Genomic DNA, 27,585 nt, shown 5'->3' with positions numbered 1-27,585 from the left:
ATTCCTCTTTTCAATAACAGCTACATCATTCTTAAAAATTAACCTGCTTTTTGAATATTCTTCACAGATATTAATTGACCGTTCAACTCAGGCACATATAACACATCTTTAAGTAATATTTCTCTTCCATTTAATGTTCCAGGTACTATACTAATACCTTCTAACTTTAAAACTTCATTTTTCGAAGCACATGCAACAGTTCCAGAAAAAGGTTTAATTTCTTCAAACTACTCAACTTTATTACACATGTGTGTAGATGCTCCAGAATCCAGAATGAAATTTCCAACAGGCTCACCAACCATGAATGTTACTGCAGCCGATTCTCTATAATCTGATTTATGCTTAAATCAGCAATCCTTCTTGTAATGCCCTGGGCGTCCACATCCAAAACAAACTAATTTTTTCTTGCAAAGCTTGGCAATATGACCGTTACTTTTACATTTGTGGCAGATGATATCACGCTTATCAGCGCTAAAAGCTACGTTATTACTTGAGCCAAAAATACGAGAATCGTAAGAATTTCTCTCACCTTGCAATTCTTCAGCATTCAAGAGCCTTTGCATAACAAAGTCCAGCATAAGCATTTCATTTGGCTGATTCTCAATCATCGATTTCATAATGTGGTACTCAGAAGGTAGCGACATCAACAAATAAATAATCACATCCATATCTTTGACTTTAGCACCCGAGAGCTGCAGTTCATTTACGATCGCCAACAGTTCGTTAATATGTGACTGCATACTGCAATCTCAATGTTTCTTCAGTGTCGATAATTTCTTTCGTACTAATATTTGACTAACTGCACTCACCTTATGGTATTTATTCTTTAAACTGCTCTAAATTTCATATGTAGAAGATTCACTTTACATGGTCGCCAATACGGCATCATCTAGAAGGGTTAGCAGCAACGTGTAAGCCTTTTTTGCATCTTTGATTTCAGCAACTTTCGTTTCATCCGCTTCAAAGTCTAAATATTTATCAAGTTCTTTGGCCGCAAACACAGCTCCAACACGGCGTTTAAACAGAGAAAAGTTTTTACCGTTAAATGGCTCAACACAATACTTCATCACGTGCTACCATTTCAAATTTCACTTAACGCGTGATTCCGTTCCAAACAAATAAGTTCCACAAAGCAAATATAAATGCTTCGCCTCTAGCGTGTTCAATATCAGAACTACGCTCTGCTGTAAAGATTTAAAAAAGGTGAATCAGAGGCCGATGTAATTAAGTAGAGGCTTTATTAAATGATGGAATTTCACGCACATGGAACAGCACGTTTGTACATATCAAACCATGACCAAGAACTACTACTACTGTTGCCAGATCAATCTAAGCAAAAGTATAAAACAGTTACGGTTAAAATACATGACATTAAAACAAGAACGAGGAGTACGTGTGATTATTCTCAACAAAAAGCTTAATATTTATTTGTTTACTTTATTAAACATTTCTTTCAGTGTAAGTTGTTTAAGTTGCTTCGTTTCATGTGATAACACTTTCTCTTTAATTGTATTAAACAGACATAATTTTTTGGGAATTATAAGCCAAATAAAATAAAAACATCTGCCTTGAAGATAAGGATAGTGCTGACACATTAACTACCAATTCATTGTGCGTTGCAGCGTTCCTCCCCCCCCACAGAGCAGCGTGAAATTCATAAACAGATTTTGGATTTTGAAACATACTTTCGCTTTGTAGATCCTTTACATATTAGTAAATGTATATCGGAAATTCTATTTGACGTAATCGAAAGTTCAAGCTTACTTTTATAAAATTGCTCTAACAGTCTGCAGAAAGTAATAAGCTGGATCCAGTTCAAAGATTAAGGAACAATGCAATCTACAACATTAACTGAATTAGATAATATTAGCTTAGCTTATACTGTCCGTTATACATTAAACGCGCATGCGGAAACGTATTTTGCGCATGCCCACACGCATATTCGCAGCCGTAAAGGTCTTACGCGCACGCGTAAATGCCTATGCGCAGAAAATTTGTAGCTTTGAGGTCCGGATAATAGATCATTCTGGATTATGGGTGTCCGAATTAACGACTTTTGACTGTAGTAAAAAAAACAGAAGGCGAAAAGTTCTCTTTTTGCAGTTGTGCAGAGATGATATTCTTATTGCGCATGCGTGAAGAGAACTCGAAGCGCCGAAGAAATGTGTGGGGGGGGGGAGAGGTAGCCCCACACTCTATTAATTCAGCTTTTGATCAATGAATTATTACAACAGTGAAACAATAATATTGCTATGAGCTAAGTATTAAAGTACTTTATAATATGGATGTAAGTGCAATTATTTTAACAAAGAAAGCTATCTTCGTGTACTACTTGTATTGAATATATTGGAGCCAGGTTTTGGTAAAGACAATAAAAAATTATTTTAAATATGTAATTTTTTTTTTAAATGATGAAATAAATTAAGTTTAAGAAATAAAAGCAGCATCTTTAACTGTCCATAAATTGTGAGAAATTTAACATATGGGTAGACCCTGATGAAAAACTTCAAATTGTAACATTGGTGACAGAAGATATTTGCTAATCACTTTCCAAAACAAATCCAAGCACATCATGCGATAAACTTTCTGAAGGTGACTCAGTGAATTTCCTACAAATGCTGAGATGAAATATGCTTTTTGAGTGTTAACATTAGTAGTGCAGCATTGGTCAAATAATTTCCAGAAACATTATAAACAGTTTTGTTTAACAGTTTGCAAACATTCCAATAGTAATGACAGTGGCCTTAATTAAAATATGAATGTCACATATTATTATGTTTCTAGTTATAATTTTATTAAAATGGTCAAATTCCATTACATTTTTGAAGGATATTTTTTCCCTCATCATTTAAGATTGTGAAAATAGGCATGGTCAAACATGATCACATTAAGCACTGCTTTCTGTAACTTTTATTAGGTTGGCTTTGGTTTGTTGAAGATCAGCCCAACAAGCCTCTATTTGAGTGTTACTTTATTGCATTTTTTATATTGTATTTCAGTTAACCTTACATGTGTATATTTATTTTTATTTTTTATTACATGTAAGTGGACAGTAAATGGAGAGCTCAGGATTGGATTTTTTGCTAAGCGAGATCTTAAAGCTGGAGAAGAGCTTACTTTTGATTATAGATTTCAACGTTACGGGTTTGTAATTTTTCCCTTTTTTTTATTTAAACGTTATATATTTTTGTTAATTTTCCTTCTATAAGTTTCAAGTTATATTAATTTTATATGTGTGTATGTTTTGCTTGCCTGATTAATTCATTGTTAATAATCAAAAGTGTAATGCTTTAAGCATGCTTCCAAGTATTAGATAGGTTTAATCTTGTGGGTAAAGTAAGGGTATTTTAAATCTATTTGCTTCATATTTAACTGTGAATCTTTGATCCTGTGGCTTCATATTTATCTCTGATAAGATTTTTTTTTTTTTTTTTTTGGCGTGTTACTCAGATTTGTTTTTGTTGAAATATATGATTTTCTTCAGATAGTTTGTTTGATTTAAAGTTTTCATTGTATTTTGCACAACATCTCTTTTCAACAGTTTAAAGTTGTATATTCAAAAATAAATTTTTAAGTTTTGCACACTAGTGTATGTCCACAAGCACCTCCACCAGCTGGAATGACCATAAATACTACAGCGAACTAATTGGTGACAACTTATTATTCCCATAACCAATGAAATAGGATATTTGAATTATGTCCAAAAAGCAATGGCAGCTCTTTAATCGAAATTTCTGAATAGTGTTTGCGACAAATGGTTCATTGCATCTTCCTCTTCTTCAGTGGCCAGACAGCCCAGAATAGGCCCTTTCCTTCCTCAGAATCGAATTCCAAGCTCTTCTATCCTTGGCCTTGGACATCTAGTTAGTTATTTTTAAAATTCTTAAATCTGTTTCCAAACAGTTGAGCCACCTAAGTTTAGGTCTCCCTCTTTTTTGGGTGCCGAATGGTCTGGCCGAGAAGATCTTTTAGTTACACGATTTTCATCCATTCTGCACAGGTGTTCTGCCCATTTAATTCTCTGAATCCTTATATATTTCACTATATCGTTCTTAAACACTAGAACCATGGCAATTTCAGTATACCTAAAACTGTGGTTGGGTGAAATTGACTCCAATTAAATAACCCTTGTTATGCTAAAAGTACGCTGTAATTATTTGACAATGACATTTATTCATTTTTAGCATTAAATTGTTATAATAAGTGATAAAAATAATAGGATACTACAATATGGAATATTGTATACAGTTAGTAAAATATACAGACAACTTTAATAGAAATATTTAGTTTCTTACCAGTCAAGATTTCCTACACAGTTCATGCACATTTTGGGCAACTTCTTTTTAAAAATTTTGTACACTTTCCACATATCGGTATTTTACAGTCAGAACAAGTATCTACAGTTTTGTTTCTACACTTGAAAGCTTGAAATCCTTTTTCGTATCTGCACACTCTTCAGTAGTATCCGCTTTTGTCTGTGTATCTGAATTGTACTTTCTTTTGTTCTGAAAAAGAAAAGAAAGTACAAGTCTAGTATACAGTCTAAAGAAAGTACAAGTCTTCAACAACTCATTGAAGAGTTGTTCGGCTTGGAAATATTCTGTGAAGGCAGGATCAAGGAGGTGGCCAGTTCATGTGTTCTACAATATTCTTGATCTTGCAGGGATTAGTTCATGGATTTTATACAAAGAAGTAACTGGAAAAAACTTACGAGGAGCGAATATCTTCAACAACTCATTGAAGAGTTGTTCTAAATAAATAAAGCAAAATTTCTGTTGGAAATACAAAAAGGAAAAAATGTTCAGAGTAATAACAGTGATAATAGATGATGTCACAGTAATTATGAATTATTTTTACCACACAGTGCAAAATTTAATTGTACATAATCTGGAATATATAAAAAATTTTAAATCATCCTTTAAAAATAAATTGCTCAATTGTAAGACTAAATTAAGTGTACAGCTATTAATCCTGTTTCCCAATGACTGCTTTTTAAATGCAAGAGTATTGTAAACAAAAACTGTTCTTTCTGTTTTGAAGTTTTCTGTTAAATAGTTCTAAATTAAACTATTTTAAAATTCAGGTAAATTGTTAATAGTATTTTCTGTAACTTATAATAAAGGTTATTCTTTCTTTCTGTGTTTTTAACCTGTGAGTTTGTGTTAACTATGGGTGTTATCCCTGGTATCACATTCGCTAATCATGGGACTACTCTGTTTGAAACTTGGCTCCTGCAATCAATGTCAAACATTTCCTTCATCATTATAATTGAATAATCAGAATTTATGCAAAATCAAATAAATCCTCAAAATCATTAGTGCATATACTATAAAGTTTAATGAGCAGTTAATGTTAGAAATTAAAGTATAACATTTTTTAAAATTTTATTTAAAATGAAATTGACATATTTTAAGATGCCTCATAATGTTGATATGACTATCAGTAGTAGTTCTAGTCCATATAAATGAATTTTTTTTAAGTTAAAGAGCTCTCGTTGTGAATGGAGATTTAAATTTACTTAAATTTTAATTAATAATATTTGTTTTGTTTTATGCATACAATTTTGTTCGTCCAATTATGGTGTCATGTTTCACAACACTGCATATTGAAGATATGTGCATTTTACTTTTATTTGATACAGTGGTTTCTTACATATTATTGCATAACTTAAAACAAAAAAGCATTATTTTGGTATAGATTTTTGAATAAAATTCTACTCATTTCAAGTGTATAGACCTCTCTTCCTTAGGAGCACAAAATTTTTTTCTAGTCCTGAGGAAAAAGAACTTATATATCACCCTGCATTTGAAATTATTATATTTATTCAAAATCTGCATTACCTAAGGTATCTCTTTTTCCTAACTTTACTTTGGCATCTTCTTCTAATTAGATTTATCATATACAGTACAAAGTCCGAGTTCCAATATCCAGAATGATCTAAAATCCGGACCTCAAAACCGCCTAAAACTTTTTTTTTAAATGCTTTACGCATGCACATTTGATTTTTTCCCCTGTAGATAAAAGATATGGAGCTTGTTGATTTTTAATTTCCATTCAGCACAAAATAATAACTTAAACTAATATAAATACCTTGTTATTGAAGAAACAGTAATTTAGATTATTTATTTGGTTACGTAGCTATATGCTTGGCACGCACCTCAAACTGAAACATTCTACATAGAAACATCATTGATTTCACACCTACTTATTTTATAACCTGGACACCAACCTGGCAAACCATTATTTATTATATTTCGCTTTCATCACCTCATGTTTATCAACACATGACAATTTGAGTAATGACTCATGCAGCAATGCCCAAATTTTTTTATATAATTAGTACTTAAGGGAGTATGGTAACCTTTTATGTTGACATTATTACGTATGGCAATGATTGCAGATTTAAGGTAAGTGCACTATAAGAAATATTGATGAGGGAAAATGTAACAAAAATTTCTTTCCATATGCTAAAAATAGATTTTGTTAATGATACTCATACTCATAGGCTGAAAGATTGCATTTAGGGCTATTTAAATTAAGAATAACTTATTTGCTTTTCATATAAACCCAGAAGTGGTGACAAAGCACATATGGCTGCACCGAGCGGCAGAATCAAGGGAGGATAAGATTTTGGAATTTAAGAGAAGCACCGAGCAACAAAATTAAAAGATGAAAATAATTTTAGAATTTAAGGTAAGCACTGGGATCTAAAATTTAGGGGTGGCAAAAATTTAGAACTTAGAGAGGTGCTTGATAGCAGAATTTAGGACCAGCAGAGACTGCATCAGGTGATAAGATATCTAGCACCAACCTTTGATAAGTGTTCAAATTGATTTATGCAGGATTCTCGATGCAAGAATATATTTATTCTGGATTCAGATATGTATTAAGTATGTGCAACAAATAGACATAAGGTATTACATAGACTCCAACTACTACGGATTCTCCGTAGTTTCTACGGAAATTCATGAAAAACTACGGATTTTACAGAAACAAGAGCAGGAGAACCAGTACGCAAAACGGAACCAACTAATTCATCCGATGATTGGCTGAATACTCGTGTTATCATATATCACGTGTTGAGTGCGTTCCTAGTTTTGAAGAATTAGCCAATCGTAGATCAGTAACTCCAACCGTTAACGACTTATCAATAGTTCCACCCAATTGTCTGTCTCCCAGGTTCCTCGCTGATGCGTGTTTAGGCTGCATTCGGCTGCATTGTGTTGTTTACGGCGAGAGCTTAGCGTGTGTCTTGTGAACTGTGAATCAGGTGAAAGATTTTTAATCATAATGCTGCCTCGAACGAAGAAGCCAAAATTATCAAAGCAGAAGTTTAAAGATTCATATTCTTCAGAATTTCCATGCATTAAAGCGTCCGAAATTTCTGTGAATCACGCACACTGCAGTGTATGCAACAAAGACTTCTCAGTTGCTCATGGCGGAAAAGATGACTGTAAACGGCATGTGTTTTCTCAAAAGCATATAGAACTTGGCACCGTAAAATCTAAAGAAATAACAAATTTCTTAATAAAAGATGATGAAACAGATCCTATAAAAGCCGAATGCTATTTTGTTCGTTTTTTAATTGAACATAATCTACCGCTTTCTGTTTCGGATCATTCCAAAGAGCTTTTCAAAGCAATGTTTCCGGATTCTGCCATAGCAAAAAAATTTAGCTGCGGTCATACCAAAACTGCTGCTATTGTGAAAACGCTTGCAGAAAATACTGTTGCTGATATTATAAAATCAGTGTGCAGTACATCATTTTCTCTAAGTACTGATGGAAGTAATGATAACAATGATAACAAACTGTACCCATTGGTTATAACATACTACAGTAAAGGGAGTGATAATTACTTCATTGATTTCTATTTTAGAATGCACGAATAATACAGGAGAAGGTATTTTTAATTGTATAAATGAAAACTTTAAAAACAAAGGTTTAGAATGGAAAAATTGCTTATCATTTTCTTCAGATAGTGCTAGTAATATGATTGGAAAGTTTAAAGGTGTAGCATCATTTATCAAAATGCATCAACCAAGTATAATCACCCGAGGTTGTCTGTGCCACCTCTTGCATATAGCTGCAAAAAAAGCTACTGAAAAATTAATTGGCTCAGAAATTGAAATGTTGATAATAGATATATATTTTTACTTGGAGAAAAGTTCGAAACAGAAGCATAGCTTCAAAGTTGCTCAACAAATTTTGGGACAGAATGCAAAATCTCATAAAATTTTGAAATATTGCAGTACGAGATGGTTGTCTCTTTTAGAATCTATAACAAGGATTTTGGAACAGTGGGATGCTGTGATAAATTTTTTTGGAGATAAACCAGATAACAGTGAGAATGAAGGAAAGAGATTGCAAAACATTAAAAAAATGTTTACAGTCACCGACCACCAAATTGTACTTGTTATTTTTGAAAAATACTTTGCCTTTGTTTATAACAGTAAATATTAATTTGCAACAACAAGCTCCTTATATACATAAATTGAGAAGAGAACTTTTTGAACTTTTAATGAATTTATTTGTTAGATTCGTAAAACCATCAGTAATTTCTAAAGAAAATGAAGATGTTACTCTAACGTCTATTCCATTTCAGAAGTATAGTAAACAAAAAGAAAATGAAAATTTAGTGATTGGTGCGGAAACAAGACTATATTTAAAAAATGCCAAGTTGAATGAAAGTGAAGTGAAATCATTTTTCAATTCTGTGAGAGCTTTTTTTGTAACTGCATGTTCATATATAATTGATAAATTTCCACTGAGTGATCCATTTCTAAAACATGCTGAAGTTGCTGACATCAACTTGAGAACCTAAGTCTCATTTTCATCTGTTCTTTACTTGATGAATACTTTTCCATCCATTATTGATGAAAAATGTCTTAATCAAGTAGAAATTGAATTTTCCATGTATCAACTAGATGATTTGAAAGAAATTGTAGATTTGCGTATTGATATAGCATGGGGAGAAATTGCCAAATTAAAAAATATGAATGGGTGTATTAAATACAAAGTATTGCCTTCTGTAATGCTTGCTGTCTTAATAATACCTCATTCAAATGCAGCTTGCGAAAGAATTTTTTCTATTGTTAAAAAAAATCAGACGGAATTTCGACCAAATTTAGGTCTTAAAACTCTTGAAGCAGTTTTGATTGAAAAAATAAATATGCAGGCAAATGAAGAACTGTGTTATAAAAAAACATTCTCAAAATCAGAACTTAAGCTTCCTAAGCATGCTACATATAAATTTTTGCATTCATAAATTATGCGTATTTTGTTTAATACTTATATGTATCATTCTTGGTTATTTAAATTTTATTTCCCTGTAGAAATCATATCCAGAATAAAGATATGATTTATAGCTTCTGATTTTTTCTATGATTAGTAGTGATTTGAAGTACTTTTTATTAGTGAATGCTTGAGGAGTTAAAAGAAAATTTCTAATTAAATGTGCATATAATTTACAAGGTATATTTTTAATTATTCAGTTTTATATGTATATGGATTTTAAATGTAATAAAATTGATTACAATTAATTATTAATTTAAAATTAATGAATGGTTAATTACAAAATACGCTACGCGCACATTTTCAAAGTTGTAAAAATGTCGTTCGCGCGTTGACTACTGACAAGGTTTGCTGAAGGTTGGAGTCTATGGTATTATAAATAAGTAAACTAATATAATCAGGCTTAACTGTCTCGGTGCGCGATAGAAGGAAGACAAAATTTAGCGGAACAACTTGTCTTTCGTCACCATACATAGCCAATAATGTATAGCAGGCGCTATTAAGCTAGGCTAAAATTATACTTTACTGATTCCAAGGAATCAGCCAATATAGCAGACTGCACTACCACTCTGATTTGACCCAGCGTAATTATTTTTTATAGCAGTTTGATGAAAACTTAATTTTTAACTTTCAATCATGTCAATAAGAGTTTCTAATTCTGGAGCTGCAGGTGGTTCTAGAAAGCAAAAGCATGTTTTGATGTATGTTAAACAAAATGTGGAATTTCTGCAAGAAATGGATAAAGGTATATTTGTCTCAAAATTATGCAAGGAGTATGGCACTAGAGCTTCAGCTGTAAATGATCTGAGAAAATAGAAAAAGGAACTTTTGAATTCTTTGTGCATTCTAACACCCCGCTTGCAACAAATAGGAGGAGGGAATTATTATTCTAGAAGTAAAGATCATGACAAAGTGATCATTCAGTGGGTCAGACAGCATTGCAGCGTTTCTGGCAATATGTACCGCAAAATATCTTGGCAACCTCCATAAAAAAGGCTCCAACTCATGTCAAAGATTCCAAAGCGAGACTACCAATTTTAGGAATGCACAAGTGTAAACCATTCATAATCGGAAAAGCTATACGACTTCGAGCGTTTAAAGGAGTAAAAAGTTTCCCTTTGTATATTGTGCAAATAAAAGAATACGCATGACACATGTGTTATTGGATGATTGGTTTGAAAATCATTTCATACCCGATGCTTGGCAGAATTCAGTTTGTTTACCTGATAGCGCAAAAATTGTCCTGATTGTCGACAACTGTTCGGCTCATACTTCACTTAAAGTTTTAGTGAAATGCAATGTATCCTATATTCTTTCCTCCAAATTGTACGTCAGTCATTCAGCCTATTGGTATCGGAACAGATCGTACGCTGAAATGAAAATATAAAGTAGAATTTTTAAAACCCTTGTTAAATTTCTTGAATAATAATTACACTACTCAAGAAGTTTTGAAATATTTTAGCATAAAATCTGCTTTGTGGAGCATCGCAAGATCGTGGGAGGATGTGTTAATTAGCTGACCATAAATTATGCCAGATGTTTGGCATAATTTATGGTCAGCTAGCATATTTCATGTTGAGGTTATTGAATATGATAGCTGCCATTGTGAAGGTTTTCAGATATTGCAAACCAAAGGCTAAATTTTCTAATTGATAGATTTTTAAAAAGAAATGTGGAGAAGCAATAATAAATGAAGATGATATAACAGAAGTTTTTCATTGCGATGACCATGCTCCAATTATCAGTCAGTTAACAGACAGCAAAATATGTAGTATGGTTTTAGATCCAAGAAAATATCACTACCAATAGTGAAGAAAGTGACAGAGAGGTTATTGAAAATGAAAAAATTTAGATTGACAAATTGGAAATTCTCTACTGAGAACTTGAAAAATGGAAATTTGTAACTGAATAAGAAATTATGTCTGTCTACAGAATTAAACAGAAAATATTAGCACAAAAAAAGCAACTTAAACAACTTACATTGAAAGAAATGTTTAATGAAGTAAACAAATAAATATTAAGCTTTTTTTTTTTTTTTTTGTAAATTTTGATACCCTTTAGATCGTAATTGCTCTTTATTTCATAAATTATGGTTTCATATTTTAATTGTATAATTTCTACATACCATCTTACAAGCTTTAAACTGATGATGTGATATCCGGAAAAATTCCAAATCCAGAATCGCCGAAGTCCCGATGAGTCTGGATCTTGGACTTTGTACTGTAGTTACTTCCAACTTCAACTATATGGCACTGAAATTATTTTTGTAATCAGTCAACTAGTTACTTTTAATTGAACTTCTTCAATACCTCTGAAATTATAGCTTCAACTATATGGCACTGAAATTCTTTTTGTAATCAGTCAACTAGTTACTTTTAATTGAACTTCTTCAATACCTCTGAAATTAATTTATGTAGTTTATGACAAGCAGAATTAAAATTTTTTAAACCATAGTATTTCTAGTGTCTGAACAGGGGAATTTAAATACTCTTGCCTCACACTTTACATTCGTTATGTGATCAGGGCTAAGTGAAAGCATTCCTGAAAATCCTCCTAAGTTAACTTTTGATCTCAAAAGATTTGCTTACATGATGAAGTTAAAATGCTAATAATGAATCGAATTTGAATCGTTCATTTGGCATAGGCACAATAATTTAAACAACTATTTACAAAGTGCATATTAATATTAAAATCACAAGTTTTGAGTATCTTAATTACTTGTCACATTCTGGTAAGCAGTAGTATGTGGCTTGCAGTTTCACAGTTAGGTATCATGGACTTATCTCCCAAAACTGGGGCCCTTTTTGAGAGGATGATACTATTAGAGACAGATATTTTTGATCGGTACAGATGCTGAATTGGTCTAAGTATCTGTCCATGTGTAATTTGAACACTGATGCACTAAATTCGTTTGTACATCTGTAAATAAAAAAGTCTTGTCTACTGCATATTTTTTTATTAGTATACTTCTTATGAAAAAGCGGCAAGCCAAATTTGGTAGATGTTTAAAGTCTAATTGAAGGTGAACGTTATTTTTAACTTTTATGTATTTTTAACCTTGTTTTACCAAATAAATGGAATATTGCTTTATTTAAGTTTTTTTTTAAATAGATTTTTATTTTTGCTCTTTCAGACGCCTGCCACAAAAATGCTATTGTGGAAGTAGCATATGCAGTGGCTATATTGGTTTATCCAGTCAAATATCATTGGACATTAACACTAGTAAGACAGGTAATAAGCGTAAAAAGCCAACTGAGGAAAAGATGAGGGACTTGGAGGATTTAATGGTATGCTACTGTTTTTGATAAAATTTGACTTTGAATTTTGAACCATGGTGTTTGCCTTTTTTTAAAGTCACCAGAATGAGAATAATTACCTAAAATAATCACTGACAGTCCTTTCTATAATATCAGTTTGTATTAATAGGTATGTAAATTTTGTAGAATCTTATTTTTTCAACCAAAAGAGTTGCAGAGCTTATTTTGGATGATTCCCCCCCCTTGCATAACTTATGCAAACTTCTTCTAATAGTTGCAGCTAGAAAAGAGTATATACAATATTGTTGAACAGTTAAAAATGGGCAAAATAGCAACTGTATTTTCATGTAAATTTTGATTAAAACTCTAGCAGTTTCAGCACGTCAGTTATAGGTCCCAATTCTTCAGGAGCAAAAAATTTCTGCCATTTGCCATGTACTGGGTCTGAATGCCCTCGAAATCAAAAGAGTTTTATTCCAGTTGCTAGTAAAATCTGTGCCTAGTAAAGTTGCTTTTTTGGGTAATTTAGAATTTTATGTTCACATGTGTTTCTTTTCCAGTTTGATTGTTGATCAAGTCAGAATGCACATACATATTGCTTTTATTTAAAGTAATGAAGGATCTTTCCTATGGTGCTTATGGATGCCTATATGTATTGACTATGAAAAGGATTTTGAGCTGCAGTACCTTTTCAGATTAAAGCTTTTTTCATAGTGATAGTTTAAAGTAAATATGTGTCATATAATGCAAACTAAACCTACTTTATCACACCATTTTGTAAAGATAACTCCTTGTAGCACCTTTCCCTCCTTTTATATAACTCAGCATTTTTCTGTCTCGAACATCATTTGTAGCCCCAGTCGTTCCCAAAATGAAACAGAAAAAAGCCTTCTAGAACAAAATACAGAGGGCACATAGTTTCATAAGCAGTTCAAAAGCAGCAGTCTAGCATATTAAGCAGAGCTTAAGTGCACTCAGAAGTTCTAGTCTGCGAAATAAACACTCCTGCTTTTAGATCGTTCCCTGAGAAGTATTAGCAAAGTTCAATGCAAAATGGTAAGCTTCTGAGAAAAATTATGTATAGCCATTTTGCAAGAAAGGTTTGAGAAGTAAACAGAGTTGTCGTCAAGCATGAAGTAGTATTCATGTTGAACAAAAGTAGTGTTAAGCTGCAAACATACATCTTGAACATAGTAATATTTCTGTATTTCATGAATAGGTGATGTTGGTAGTGCATTAGCACTGAAGGCATAATGAGTAAGTTTCCTCAAGCACAGTTTTCATTAAAGAATCATAAGTCAAAAAATTAACTACGGAATCTTTATTTAATAAAATAGTAGATTTTTGCTTAACTTAAGCATAACAAAAAGTAATAATCTTCACGGACATTAAAACTTGAAGTATTGAAAAGGAGATAACTTACATAGAATCATCATCAGTCCTAAATATCAGGCTTACCTATTTTAGGCAATAAGAAAAAAAGAAACAGGAACATACTTCGACATAGTACCTGAAAAGAGAAAGTACTAAACGAATACACTCCACGTAGCTAAGGTGAAAGTCAAATATACTGCATTGTTCACGAACTTTACTTTCTCTCGCCAATATATCTTGGCGCACGTTCGTTTCGTACGCCTTTCGAGTTTCATTATGCAAAATACCTAAATTTATGCTAACAGGTGAAATTGTGCTGTGCAAGGTTTCCCAGTTAGGCAAATGCAGTCTAGATTGAATGATTCTTGCATGAAGTTGTGGCTGAAGCATGTTTTATAAAGATCAATGAAGTCACTACATGTTTTCCTGACAGCATACCCAACTTCAAGCTTGTAGTGTTTATTTGCACATAGACTACATTGAGTTTTTTTGGTAAATGGTAAATGACTTTATTGCAGCCGTAAAAAAGATTGATAAAGTCCCATAATCATAATATTTTGTGCTGAAAAGTCAATAATATTCCCTTAGCATGTTTTATTATAACCAAGTTTAGCATTTGGAGCTGATATGCAGTTTCATATATACTCTAGTTTCTGTTGAAATGGCAACTATCACAAAATGTTCAATGACAAAAACACGCATTCGAAACTTTTTGAAGTGCATGGCTACAAGTACTTGTTTAAAGTGATTCACAGTTTGGAAGAAGGTGGTATGGAATAGGAGGGGCACTCGAAGAAGTTCATATTTGTGAGAAATAAGTTTGTAACATGCAATAGCTTGGGAAAAATTGCAATAGTAGTATTTTTAAAAAAAATTTTAGTAAAAAATGGTAGTGTATTTTGTAATTTTCAGAATTGTATGCATTGTGCATTATGCACAATAGTAAGAATTCTACATCTGATTATTGCAGTTATCTCTGTTATGCTTTGTATAATACAATGACATAGAATTATATTATTAGCAAAATTATCATTGTAAAATAATTCATACATACATAAGCAAAATATCGAATGCAGAATAATGTGTAATCTCTTAAATAAGCAATTTATTTTGTGGTTACTAATACCTGTTTGCGTAGTCTGATGTTGTGGCCCATTAGAACTTGTATGGGCCTTGTAAGCAATTATTTATAAGGATGTAATTTGGGTTGTTTGTTCTTTAAAAGGATATTTAGGTTTCTAATGTAGATTTCTAATGAAGGAAAATCTTTTGTTTCTTCCTTTTACTTGACTTATAATGATACATTGGTGTTCAAAATTTAAGTTGCAGATGAATTAATTTTTTTGCAATAATTCAAAGTAGATATCTCTAATGTTTAACAAATGGATGTCATAAGCAGTTTAGGGCTTAGTAAATGCAGTGTAATTGTAATAATAATGTTGTTAAAAAAAATAAAAAGATAAATTTTTTAAAGAAAATGTGAAAGTGATTTTTTCTGAATATGTGAACTTTGTCTACAGAACCGTGTTCATTGCAAAAAAGTTAAAAAGCTGTCTAACTTCAATAAAATGGGTTCTCACAATTGTTTAGACAATGGATTGAGATGAAGAACCATTGGTAGACTTGATGCTGATAGACTCAAACAGAAATGGCTCAGTGGTAGAAGTATCTTGAATTGGCATATCGGTGTTATAGCATCAACTCAAAACAGTGGATGACATTACCAGGAGGCCTTGCTCTGGCCATCCAAGAGTTGTGAGACCATAGAGAGATGACAAATAAGTTCTTTCAAGAACATGCACGCACACACATACATATATGCCTAGCAGAGAAAGGCCTTTTATGACCAGCAATCAGGAATTTCTCCCATTCAAGAGATTTCAAAAGAGCTGATCATTTGTGGAGCTAGGTGCACTATTCTGTCAAGTGGCTGCTATCACTCATCTCTTTTCCTAGATGTTAGCAGGCTTGCTTGAATGCTTATGACTGAACTCTGTTGTAAGCTAATATGCCAGTTCATTTTGAGTTGTTTTTCAGTTTATACCCAGGCGTTTCAGGTATTGTGTTTTGTCTGCAAAGGAAAATGTGGAACAAAAATAAAAAAAAAGAATAATATATTAATGAAAATGAACATGAAGGAGAGTAAACAAAGGGAAAGTATTAATAAAATTGCCATGGCTGTAGGTATTGGACAAATTATAACAGGGTGGAAAATATTGGTGTGTAAAAAGAGTAGATAGTTTAAACCTTTCCAGCAAGCTACATTTTAAAGTGGGAATTTCAAAAAAAAAAAAAAGATGGGGAGTCTAATCAGGCCCAGAGGAGTGCAGAGTTGCCAACTCTCCCGATTTAAGTGGGAGACTCCCGCTTTTCGACCACTCTCCCGCCAACCCGATTTACAATATATTTTTCCCGACTTTTTCTTATTCTTAAAATTTCTCACGACTTTTATGCAACTTGGCTTAATACTTTGTTATATGAATAAAAACAAAGTGCTTTTGGATGTCTGAAAGCAATTGAATTATTCTACATTATATCTAAAACAAAACCTTGCTAATCAGATAGCTTCTGCTTTGTGAGAGCATTATACGTATCCAGAAACGTCGTTCTCCAGTTCTCCAATGGGCTTCGAGCTCCACTGCGTGTCAGCTGGCATATATTAGCCAATGAAGACAAAGTAAGTTGTTATTTGGAGGTGCTTTAGTTATTTCTTTCATTTTGTCCAGAGTTGTGTGAGTACACGTGCCTTAGGGAAATAGTTTTAGAAATTATCATCTTTTGTTACGTCTGTGAGAAAGGGAAATACTCGTGTACGTTTCAAAAATCGTACACAGTTGACTTTCATTCCATTATTTCCTCAAAGAAATGTAATAAATTTGCGATGTATACCGCCCGTCGTTGCGATTTTTCGATTTCGCATGGTGGAAGGGCGGATGTTCTCAAACATGTACGTACGCAAAAACACAAGGATAACATGAGTTGTTTTTAAAAAAACGGAAAATTCAATTTTTCTTTGGAAACAAAGGACCAAAAAGTTATTAATGCAGAATGTCTGTTCTCTGCCTTTTTACTGGAGCACATCCTGCCACTGAATGCATTGGATCACGCTGCAGCTTTATTTAGAAAAATGTTTCCTGATAGTGAAATCGCTAAAAAATACTCAAGGTGCAAGAATCAAAACAGGATCAATTGTTAAAGAAATGGGTTTGAAAAATAAATCTTCAGTTATTGATAGCATTAAAACAGCTCCTTTCTGCCTCTCTACGGATGGAAGTAATAATACCGATTCAAAACTGTATCCAATTGTTGTTTCTTTTTTTGATCCAGAGTCTTCAGAAATTGAGTGCAGTTTACTTTATGTTCCTACTTTAGAAGGACATTTGACAGGCTTTAATATAGCACAGCTAATTATTAAAACTTTAAAAGAAAATGCAGGCCATCTGGATAATTGCTTAGCACTTGGTGCCGATAATGCACCAGTATTGGTAGGCTTGGAAGACTGGTGTTGCAGGCATCTTAAGAAAAGGAAAATTCAGATTATGAGGTGCACCTGTCACCTCTTAAATTTAGCTGCTGAAAAAGGGGCAGCTTCTTTACCCATAAATGTGGATGAACACATCGTTGATATTTATTATTATCTTGAAAGGAGTTCTAAAAATAAGGAAAAATTGAAACAATCCATCCAAGTCTTCATTCAAATTTTCTAATTGTAACAGCTGCATAACAGCAGTTTACAATTAGAAAACTTGGATGAAGTTATAAAATCAGCTAGGATTGACACCCAGTGGAGTTTAATTGGAAAAGTGAAAGGTGCTGATGGAACTGTAAAATATAGTGAACTGTCTAGAATTGTGTTACCATCTTGACAGTTCCCTATAGTAATGCAGAGTGTGAAAGGATTCTCAGTGTTGTTGCGAAAACTAGGACTAAATTTAGATCTAATATTAGTGACATTCGAAAAACTTTTATTAGCGAAAACAGGCCTATGTGGCAATTGCTGTGAACAAAATTATGAAGTTTCTTTCTTAAAGAAAGCAAAATCTGCCACTGTTTATAACATTTGTACGAAAACTAAAGTGTCTTTTTTTTTTTTTTTTTTTTTTCCCCTTAAACGATGCAAGTAATAAAAATGTTTTTTTATGTATAAGGTATTTTTTTGTTGCTTGCATTTAAGAATTAGTTACTATTTAAAGTTAATTCATTATTAAAAACTATATTTTTATCATTTAAAAAGTCTTTTTAACATTGTGAAAAATCTCCTGATTTTTGAGTGTCATAGGTTGGCAAGTATGGGAGTGAGTATACAGGTAAAATTTTGTAAAGAAAGCACTTACTGTTTTAATTCTGTGGGTGTGCTCGAAGTGGGCTCACTGAAGCGAGCATTGCTGGGAAACGTCCAGTAGAATATAAGATTCTGCCTATGATTAAAAAATACCAGATTCTGATTACTGTAGCAGATTGAGTGTTATCCACGGGGAGGCCTACTGTTCTACCCCCCACCAGAAGGCTCTTCTGGGTTATATGATAACTACATGTTTATAGATATGAAAAAAATGTTAAACCTGGCTATATGATATTAACATTATTTGCATTTCATATTTACACTTTTGTCTATTTTTTCATAATGGTACTTTTTGAAGCAAGTGACACCACCTGCGAAAAAGCAAAACCCAACATTGCATGTTTTGAATATGTAGAACGATCTGTATCGGATTCACTGTTTGAATGTAATTTGTTTAGCACTTTCAGTCCTTCAGAAATGGTTCGTCCTCTCTGATCGATTTGCAGAATAATTAAAAATAAGGAAAAATACACTAATATTATGTCTATAATTAAGAAAATATAAACTATAAAATAAAATTTATAAACATCTACAACTCAAGGCCATTTAAACATGGAGCTAACAAAACTTCTTTCAACGAAAGTAAAAGGAAAAAAAGAGAGCTGCTGTTGTGAAAAGTCAAAGATGATAGAATTACCACTGACCTTTAGAAAAACACTCCAACAATTTCTTAATATTCAAACCTCCTCTCCAAAAAAACAAAGGAAAAACAGGAAATGAAACACAGGTATGCAGCCCCCTTTCTATTGTGAATAAGTTCACTAAAGAAAATAATGCAGAGAAACAATGATACAGTTGTAGGGCTGGTTCTGGTGTTTCAGTGATCCCTTGTCTGGGCACACCACATGTTCTCTGTTTAATTTTAGGCAAGATTTTAAGGTAAAAACTTAAAATTAATGTTTAATAATGAGACCAGCGTACAGCCAAGAAAAGAGCATGAAAATTTCTTTTCAAACAATTCATATTTGTGTGAAAAATGAGGCACATATTTGAAAAATGAGGCTGTTTAAAAACTAAACATGGCTCAAATATATTGACTGTTTTTTTTTTTTTTTTTTTTTTTTTTTTTTTTTTTTTTTTTTTGTTGTTGTTGTTGTGCTGCTATCTAGTATAAATAAAGAAGGTTCAAAGAAACCTGTAATAACCTATAAAGCCTTTTCTATTTACTTTTTTTTCTTTCATATACCCCTTAATGAGACTTAATTTATTTCCTGTATCCCTTGATGGGATACTGACTTATAAAATATCCTTAAATTCCTCCTTTAATGTCTATAAGTCTGACTGCCTGTCAGTATTATTGCAGTATATCTTAAAATGCTTTTATTTTAATGCCATAAAATTAATAAACTGCAGCAAATAAAGTCAGAAAAGTACAAGTTTTTCTTTTTTCAGAAAGTGTTAATTTTTAGACTGTTTTAAAGGAATCGCCAAATCAAAACTATTTGTGACAAGTAGTTTCTGCACTTTGCAAAGATCTGCTTCTTAATTATATATCTATTCTTATAGAAATAACACTTTACAATCTGCGACTTTAAAAGAACTAGAATTTAAAGCAAAACTTTGCAGTCAAACTGGTTTGTATATGACAATTTAAAATAAGAGAGCTGCATAACAAACCTCATTAATTATTAAATCCTGAAACTATAGTCACCATATACGATACTGTGTCACATAACAAGGAAGGAAATGGCTTGATATGATGCATACAGAATCAAGTAATTTTCTTTCTAATCAGTGCTAAATTTTAAATTTCTAAGATTTGATTTTTGTCATTATTTACATTATTGCTTGTTATTTTCTACCATTACTGGTAATTTTTTAATATACCCTTAACTTTGCTATCCTGTTCTCTCAAATGTACACATAACACAGGTTGAGAATCACTAGTTTAAAGGAAGAGAAAAATATGATAGGTGGTGAATACAAGAGAGTGAGTGATGCACTTTATTTGTGGTTTAGGCAGGAAAGGGAACATCCATTTCAGGATAGATTTTGCAAGAGTAAGCTCTCAAATTTTATGAGGAATTTACTGCTAGTGTTTGCTGGCTCAAAAAGTAAAAGAGGTATCAATTTGTGAAACCACAGAACTTTCCAGATATAACCGAATACATCCCCAGACATTTTTGTATGAAGGCTGCTGTATTTTTTAAAAGGTTCTGCAGCTTAAAAATCTTTTCCTTAATATTGAAGGTGCAGTATTTTGTGTCCCACAAAGAGGAAAAAAAAAAAAAAAAAAAAGACAGAGAGAAAATTAAAGTGGATATAAATTTAGATAGGACTATAGATAAGAAAGTGAGATTTTCTTTAACAGTGATAACATTTAGGGGCACTTATGAAAACGACAGTTTTTTTATAAAGTTTTAAGAAACTTTTATCAGCTTCAAATGAATACTCAATGTCAAGAGTGATAAGAATTTGTTCATGCTGTATCTTGTAATGTGTAATTTGACCACCAGAGATGTGACCATATGTAAAAACAGTATTCAACAGTCAGACCAATTTATTTATGAAATAAGATAGGTGGTCATGATTTGTGCAAGAGACATAAGATTTAGCCCACCAGTTAAAAAATCATATGGGGGCATAGTTTTCTTGCCAGAAGCCCCATTAGTTGTCTTTTGGCAGCCTACTTGCTAGTATGTGTATTGGTCAAAAACAGCAGTTGTCAGACATTATTTTTAAGTGCTAGTTAAAAATACTTTAATGAAGAACTTCAATTATACAGTATTACATTCATTTGAAAAATTACTTGGGTTATGCAAATCAAAATTTAGATTACCATATTTGACGGCATATAAGATGCACTTTTTTTCCTAAATTTAAAAGTCAAAAAAGTTAAAGATCATCTCAAAAAAGTTACTTGCATCTTATACGTGAAGGACACGGGTTAACTTTCAATACTGAATGCTATTTTTAGCCCGGATAAAGGTCTAGACACACATACCTTTTTCTACATCTATCATAATTATTTTGCGCATGCATGAAATATCCGTCATCAAAAAAGCGCCAAAGCTTGAAGCTGATGTCTAAGTTCGAACAGGTTTGATGGTCACATTACGTCTATGGAGCCTTTCCATCTTTACATAGACTTTCTTTGACTCAGCCGACACATGTGTCGGTATCGGTGCTACTCTGTATAAACGTGTCGGTATCGGTGCTTAAAACTATTTGTTTTAAAAAAATACCCTGGAAAATATGACTACAGGAAACAAGAGATTAAGCTATACAATTCAATATAAACTAGGAGTGTTAAACTACGGCAAAGTGCATGAAAACAGAGCAGCAGCAAGGCATTTCGGTCCACCACCTACCGAAAAAATGATATGTACTTGGCGACTGCAGGAAGATCTACTGAAAACTGCTAAAAAACAAAAACATAACCTTCGATAGCCAGCTCCATCTTGGCCTGAACTTGAAAAATGCCATAAAAATCTGGGTGATAGATAAGAGGAAATCTGGGATAAGTGTTTCAACCAAAATGATAATCAATGAGGCCAAATGATTTGCAGAAAAACACGGGAATCAGAACTTTTCATGGTCTGAGTGCTGGTGCTACAGGTTCATGAAAAGGCAAGGCTTATCAATGCGCACAAAAACAACTATTGCACAGAAAATGCCAGCAGATTATGAAGAAAAAGTACTATCATTTCATAGGTTTGTTATAAATGCATGCAACTGAAAACTTCTTTTGAGCTCGGTCAAATAGGAAATATGGATGAAATTCGACTCACATTTGATGTACCATCCAACAAGACTGTGAGTATTAAAGGGTCTAAATAAATAACCATAAAAACCACAGGTCATGAAAAAACCCGATATATGGTAGTTCTAACATGTTGTGCTGGTGGCACAAAACTACCGCCGTTTTTCATATTCAAAAGAAAAACTTCCAGTGGGTGTAATTGTTCATGTTCATCCGAAATGGCTGGATAGACAAAGCTGGAAGGAAACTATGGTTACAGAACGTATGGGCGAGGTGACCTGGTGGACTCTTAAGAAAACCCTCTCATTTGGTTTTGGATACCCATAGAACTGAATCCATAAAGAATAAAACGAGAATTAAAATTCCAGATAGCTGTCATTCCTGGTGGACTGATTAGCCAATTGCAGCCTTTAGATGTATCGGTGAATTAACCATTTAAGGAAAAAGTGCGAGAACGATCGAACAAGTGGATAGGAGAGCCACATCACGCCCTCACACCGTCAGGTAGAATGAAGTAGCCCTCTATTTCACAAGTGTGCGAGTGAGTAAAAAGATCTTGGGAGGACGTAAAGGTTGAAGTAATTGTTACGTCCTTTAAGAAGTGCGGAATCAGTAATGCTCTTGAGGGAACAGAAGACGATGCATTATTCGAAGAAGGTGATACTAGTGATGATGGAAACAGTAGTGATGACGATATTCTCGTTTTCGATGATGATGATAGTGAAAAGGATGTTTATGGTTTTGAAAGTGATTAAAGTCTAATTTCATGATAGGCAACATTTTCCTTGAATCTGTGTTTTTTGTTTTTTCTGCTTTATTTTGTATTATGTTTGATTGCTTGCCGTTCATTCATTTATTCATTATTGAAATTTACATATCATGTTCAAAATAGCTTGCCAATTGTTAATTTTCCTTAATAAAAATATGTTTGGTAATTGCATTCAATGATTGCTTATTTGGCTTTTATGTAACGTGAGAACTAAAATAAACCACATTTTAAATTCTTGGTGGTACTGAACTGTCGCACGGACTTTTGAAACTTTTTTCCCCTTGTGTGTGTCCTTCTAAATAAGGGTGCGTCTTATATGCCGTCAAATGCGGTAATATTTTCTGTCAGTCCTTAAAAATATATTTCTTGAATAATTTTTACTGCAATGAAGAAATTTGTCAGAAACAGGACATTAAATACCAATGTTATTGAGAAATTTGGCCTTGATTTTCTTGCATTCTTTAGATAAGTGTATTTGGTAGCGTATTTGATAAGTATCACTTTGCTTACATATTTACTTTAAGGCACACTATGGAGTTAGGGGAAAATTGTAATTAAAATGTTTAATGTTTTATGCAATTCATTGAATATTATGTTGGAAAACGATACGAGTGTTCACTATTCATGTATGTAACTGAAAACTGTCAAGGCTTAAAGTTTTCAAGTATTGAAATCAAATTTATTGCTAGATTACCAAATATCTACAATAACCAAGATCATTTCTTTTTTTTCTCACTCATGGTACCTGTTAGCCATGGGCATTGACACTTGCTGATAATTTAAAATCGTGCTGCTTTTCAAATAAGCGCTAAAGCTTTGACTACTCATTTCACCTTTTTTGGGGGGAGGGGCAGCAGCACCTTATTATATATATATATATTTACCAGTTAGTCCGTTCCTCATATGTGTTGTACATATATCTGGCATGTTAAACCTAACCTCAAAAATGATCAAAACTGTAATTCTGTATATGGTTTGGACTAAATGGGTACTACATTTTACATCATTATCTAGTCACAAAATCATTAGTAATCATTTCCCTTCTTACTCAGAAGATTTTCCCATTCCATCATAGTTATATTCAGTCTTCAGAATTGTTTAATATGTCCTAAATTTTTGTAGAAATATTTATTTGTATTTATGTGGCACTATTAATTTGTGACATTTTCTTTTTAAGTTGGAAGAAGAAATAGGAAAATTGAGTGAGATTGGTGGTCTGCGCAACAAAGATGACACCTTGATGTTGGCAAGGTTAATGGTTCGAGCAGAAGATTTTCATTCACGTGAGAAACTGCTTGAAATTCTTCTGGTAAAGTTTTAATCTTTATCATAGGAAATAGTAAAAGGGAGGTTTAAGTAATAGTCAAATTATAACTTGCTTTACCCTAAATTGCTTGCAAAATTTAGCAATTAATGTTGCAATTTATTTTTCTTTATTTATGTTTGATATTTTATATGATAACAGAAAGGCCAACTTCAGAAGAAAGAAAACAAAAGTTTATTGTATTGTACTTGTATGAAATTCTAGTGAATTTACTTTAAGGATTCTGATTGCATTTCGAAGTTCATTTTTCGATTCTTTTCACATCTTGCTTTTTGTCTGCATCATGAATATTTTATAGGAATTCATAGTTCTTCATAAACAACTTGACATAAACTAGGAAAACTAAGCTTGATGAAAACAGTGGAAATATTTCTTAAATATGTAAAAGGCTGTAAAATTTTGCATGATTAAGTGTTAATTTCCAAAAGAACATCTCTCCACTTTTTTTAATGTACTATATGGTTTAAAATATGTTAGCGTATTCCTGAAGTTATTTTTGAGTCATTATAAAGCTGATACATATGCCATGTCGAAATTTAATTATGTTGTTTAAGTAGTGATAATAATAATTAAGTTTAATCATGTGAAGAAGTATTTTATTCAGTAATCTCAACCATATATTTACTGGGTAGGAGTGGACTAATTTCAGTCTGAAGACTTTTTATATCAATAGAAAGAAACACATATTAACCTGTTTATGCCCAAGCTTTTTTAGCAATTTTATTCATTATTAATGAATTTGATAATAGAAAGTTCACATGTTAAACTGATGCATGGAGGAGTAGCAACGACCTTAGCTGAAATTCGAAGTCGCTTTTGGATCCCAAAAGGACATCAGTTTGTCAAGAAAATAATAAATGTCTTATTTGTAAAAGGTATTCATTGAAATCTGCTGATCAGACCACTTCTCAACTTCCAGAAGATAGAATCAATGAGACACCACCATTCTACGTGTCTGGAATCGATTTCGCTGGACCAATTTACGTAAAAAACGTCGAAAGAAGTCAAAAAGCCTATGTAACATTATTTACTTGCGCTATCACTAGAGCCGTGCATCTGGAACTTGTACCAAATCTCTACGGATTCTTTCTTGATGGCATTCAAAAGATTCACATCTAGGAGAGGCAATAGTCAAGTAATTTATTCAGACAACGCAAAAACTTTTAAAAAAGAACTTGCAAATTTCTCTAAACAATTTTCGAAGGAGAAATTCCAAGATTTTCTGTTGAATGAAAGAATCAGTTGGAAGTTTATAATAGAACGAGGGGCTTGGTAGGGAGGCTTTACAAGATATTAGTAAAATCAGTGAAAGAGTGCTTAAGAAAAATTCTCAGTAAAGTTTGAAGAATTGTCAACGGTTTTAGCACAAGTGGAAGCTGTTTTGAATTCTCGTCCTTTGACATATGTATACAATGACCATAAGGAACCGTTGCCACTGAAGCCAATCAATTTTTTGATTTTCGGGAAAAAAGATTCTGCATTACCTATTAACTTTAACTTCATTGTTAGAGATGGCTCTACCAAGTCCTCTCTGACCAAAAGAAATATTTATCAAGATTTATTGGTTAGAGAGTTGTGGACTAAATGGAAAAAACAATATTTGATGGATCTTCGGACAGCTCATCAATTAAAAAATCTTAACGTTTATGATGATCTAAAAGTTGATGATCTTGCATAATAATAAAATGATAAGTTCAATTATTATATCCTTTAGAACTCTTTAAAAATATTTTTTTATTGTTTAATAATATGATTAAGATTGGATACTTTTTATGCAATTGTTTATTTTGCTAATTTAGTTTCATATGATTAGATTAAGAATAGTTTAGATTTACTGAAGTAGTGTCAAATTGTATTTGATGATTAACATGTATTTTTTAGAATTTAGTAGAATGATTATAGTTTGTATATATTTTCTATTCATTTAATATACTGATTAATTGTTTTATAATTATATGTTAAAATACTTATTGATATAAATTTGATTGTTGTTAGATTAACCCTTTCTGTCACGCTACCTTTTAAAGTCGGAGTTTTGATTAAAAAAAAAAAAAGTAGGCAGTCTAATTAGGCTTACAGGAGTACACAAGTAAAATTTTGTGAAGATAGCACTTATCGTTTTAATTCTGTGGGTGTGCCCAAAGGGGCACACTGATTGAATAGAGGTTTGAAAAGCGTGCTGAAATGAGCATTGTTGTCAATGAACTGACCGATGAGATGTAGAGAAACAAAAGAATACAGACTCTCAGTTGTCCTAGATTGTTGGTGAGCCCAGTCTGGGCACACCTAGGGTTCACCGTTTGATTTTAAGGCAAGATTTCAAGGTAAAAATTTAAAACAAATATAGAATAAGGAGATTAGCGTACAGCCAAAAAAATAATATAGAAATTTCTTTTCAAACATTTCCTTTTATACCCCCCCCAACTAAACATGACTGAAATATATGAACTGGTTTGTATTGAGCTGCCATCTACTACAGTACAAAACCGTAATCTGGACGTTCATTATCCGGAATGATCTATAATCTGGACCTCTAAGGCCACAAACTTTTTTTTGTATGCTTTACGCATGGGCATAAAGAATGCGCGTGATGCTCTACGTATGCGCACGTAGAAAGAAATGTTTAATAAAGTAAACAAATAAATATTAAGCTTTTTTTTTTGTGTAAAATTCGATACCCTTTAGATCATAATTGCTCTTTATTTCATAAATTACGGTTTCATATTTTTAATTGTATAATTTCTGCATGCCAGCTTACCAGATTTAAATTGATGATCTATAAACCAGAAAAACCCCTAATCTGGAATCGCTGAAGTCCCGACGAGTCCGGATTATGGACTTTGTACTGTATAAATAAAGAAGGTTCAGAGTAACCTTAACCTATAGTAACCTATAAATCCGTTTTCATTCAATTTTTAGGTGTGTTCAGACTGGACACATACTGTGCCGCAAAGCATTAATGTGAACTATTAACAGAGTTCAGGTGGGGAGTGTGTGGAAATTATTTTGATTAATTAATAGATGGCGCTAGCATTGCGTGTTGAATGCCACGCGACGTGCCTTCTGAATTTCCGTAGACTTTCCACCAGCAGCTCGTTAGATGCTTTGCACACATTAGGAATATTTCGGTTCCTATTTAAAAGATTTTGATTATGAAAGCATATAGATTTTGTTTAAATACTGAACCACCGAAAAGCTGTAATTAAACCGCGAGCGCACACGCTGGGTCCAATGGACCCGCTCAATTAAAGAAACCTTTCTGAAAACGTCCCTATTATCCCGAAGTTTTTTGCCGGAAATTTTATTTTAACTTTTGCTTTAATCGGATCGGGTCTTTCAGACCTAACACGTCTATTTGCATTGCTGTAAAGTGTGGTAGAAAAGAAAACAGCAAACATGTTGCATAATTTATCGTATAAGGAAGAAACGTTACATTTGCAAAATTTATTTGATGTATTAACTGTTGAAGACTCCATCGAAGAAACTGATGATGAAAGTTATAATGAAATTTTTAGTTCTCATGA

General features: G+C 32.6%; 1 protein-coding gene across 7 annotated transcripts in view; it reads left to right on the top strand.

Moving 5' to 3' along the window:
- LOC118179348 (histone-lysine N-methyltransferase SETD2-like) overlaps positions 1–27,585 on the top strand; it is a 205,043-nt gene that overhangs the window by 92,674 nt on the left and 84,784 nt on the right. For all 7 annotated transcript variants that reach the window (XM_035348531.2, XM_085808858.1, XM_035348536.2 and 4 more), the window contains 3 exons: positions 3,047–3,144; positions 12,426–12,579; positions 23,915–24,046. In XM_035348531.2, the coding sequence (XP_035204422.1) occupies positions 3,047–3,144; positions 12,426–12,579; positions 23,915–24,046 (384 nt within the window). The remainder of the gene's footprint in view (positions 1–3,046; positions 3,145–12,425; positions 12,580–23,914; positions 24,047–27,585) is intronic.

The sequence above is a fragment of the Stegodyphus dumicola genome, chromosome X2 (assembly GCF_044657685.1).
Source record: "Stegodyphus dumicola isolate Sdum_Otavi_A_Nest chromosome X2, ASM4465768v1".
Lineage (NCBI taxonomy): Eukaryota > Metazoa > Arthropoda > Arachnida > Araneae > Eresidae > Stegodyphus > Stegodyphus dumicola.
This window is presented reverse-complemented; position numbering and strand designations above follow the sequence as displayed.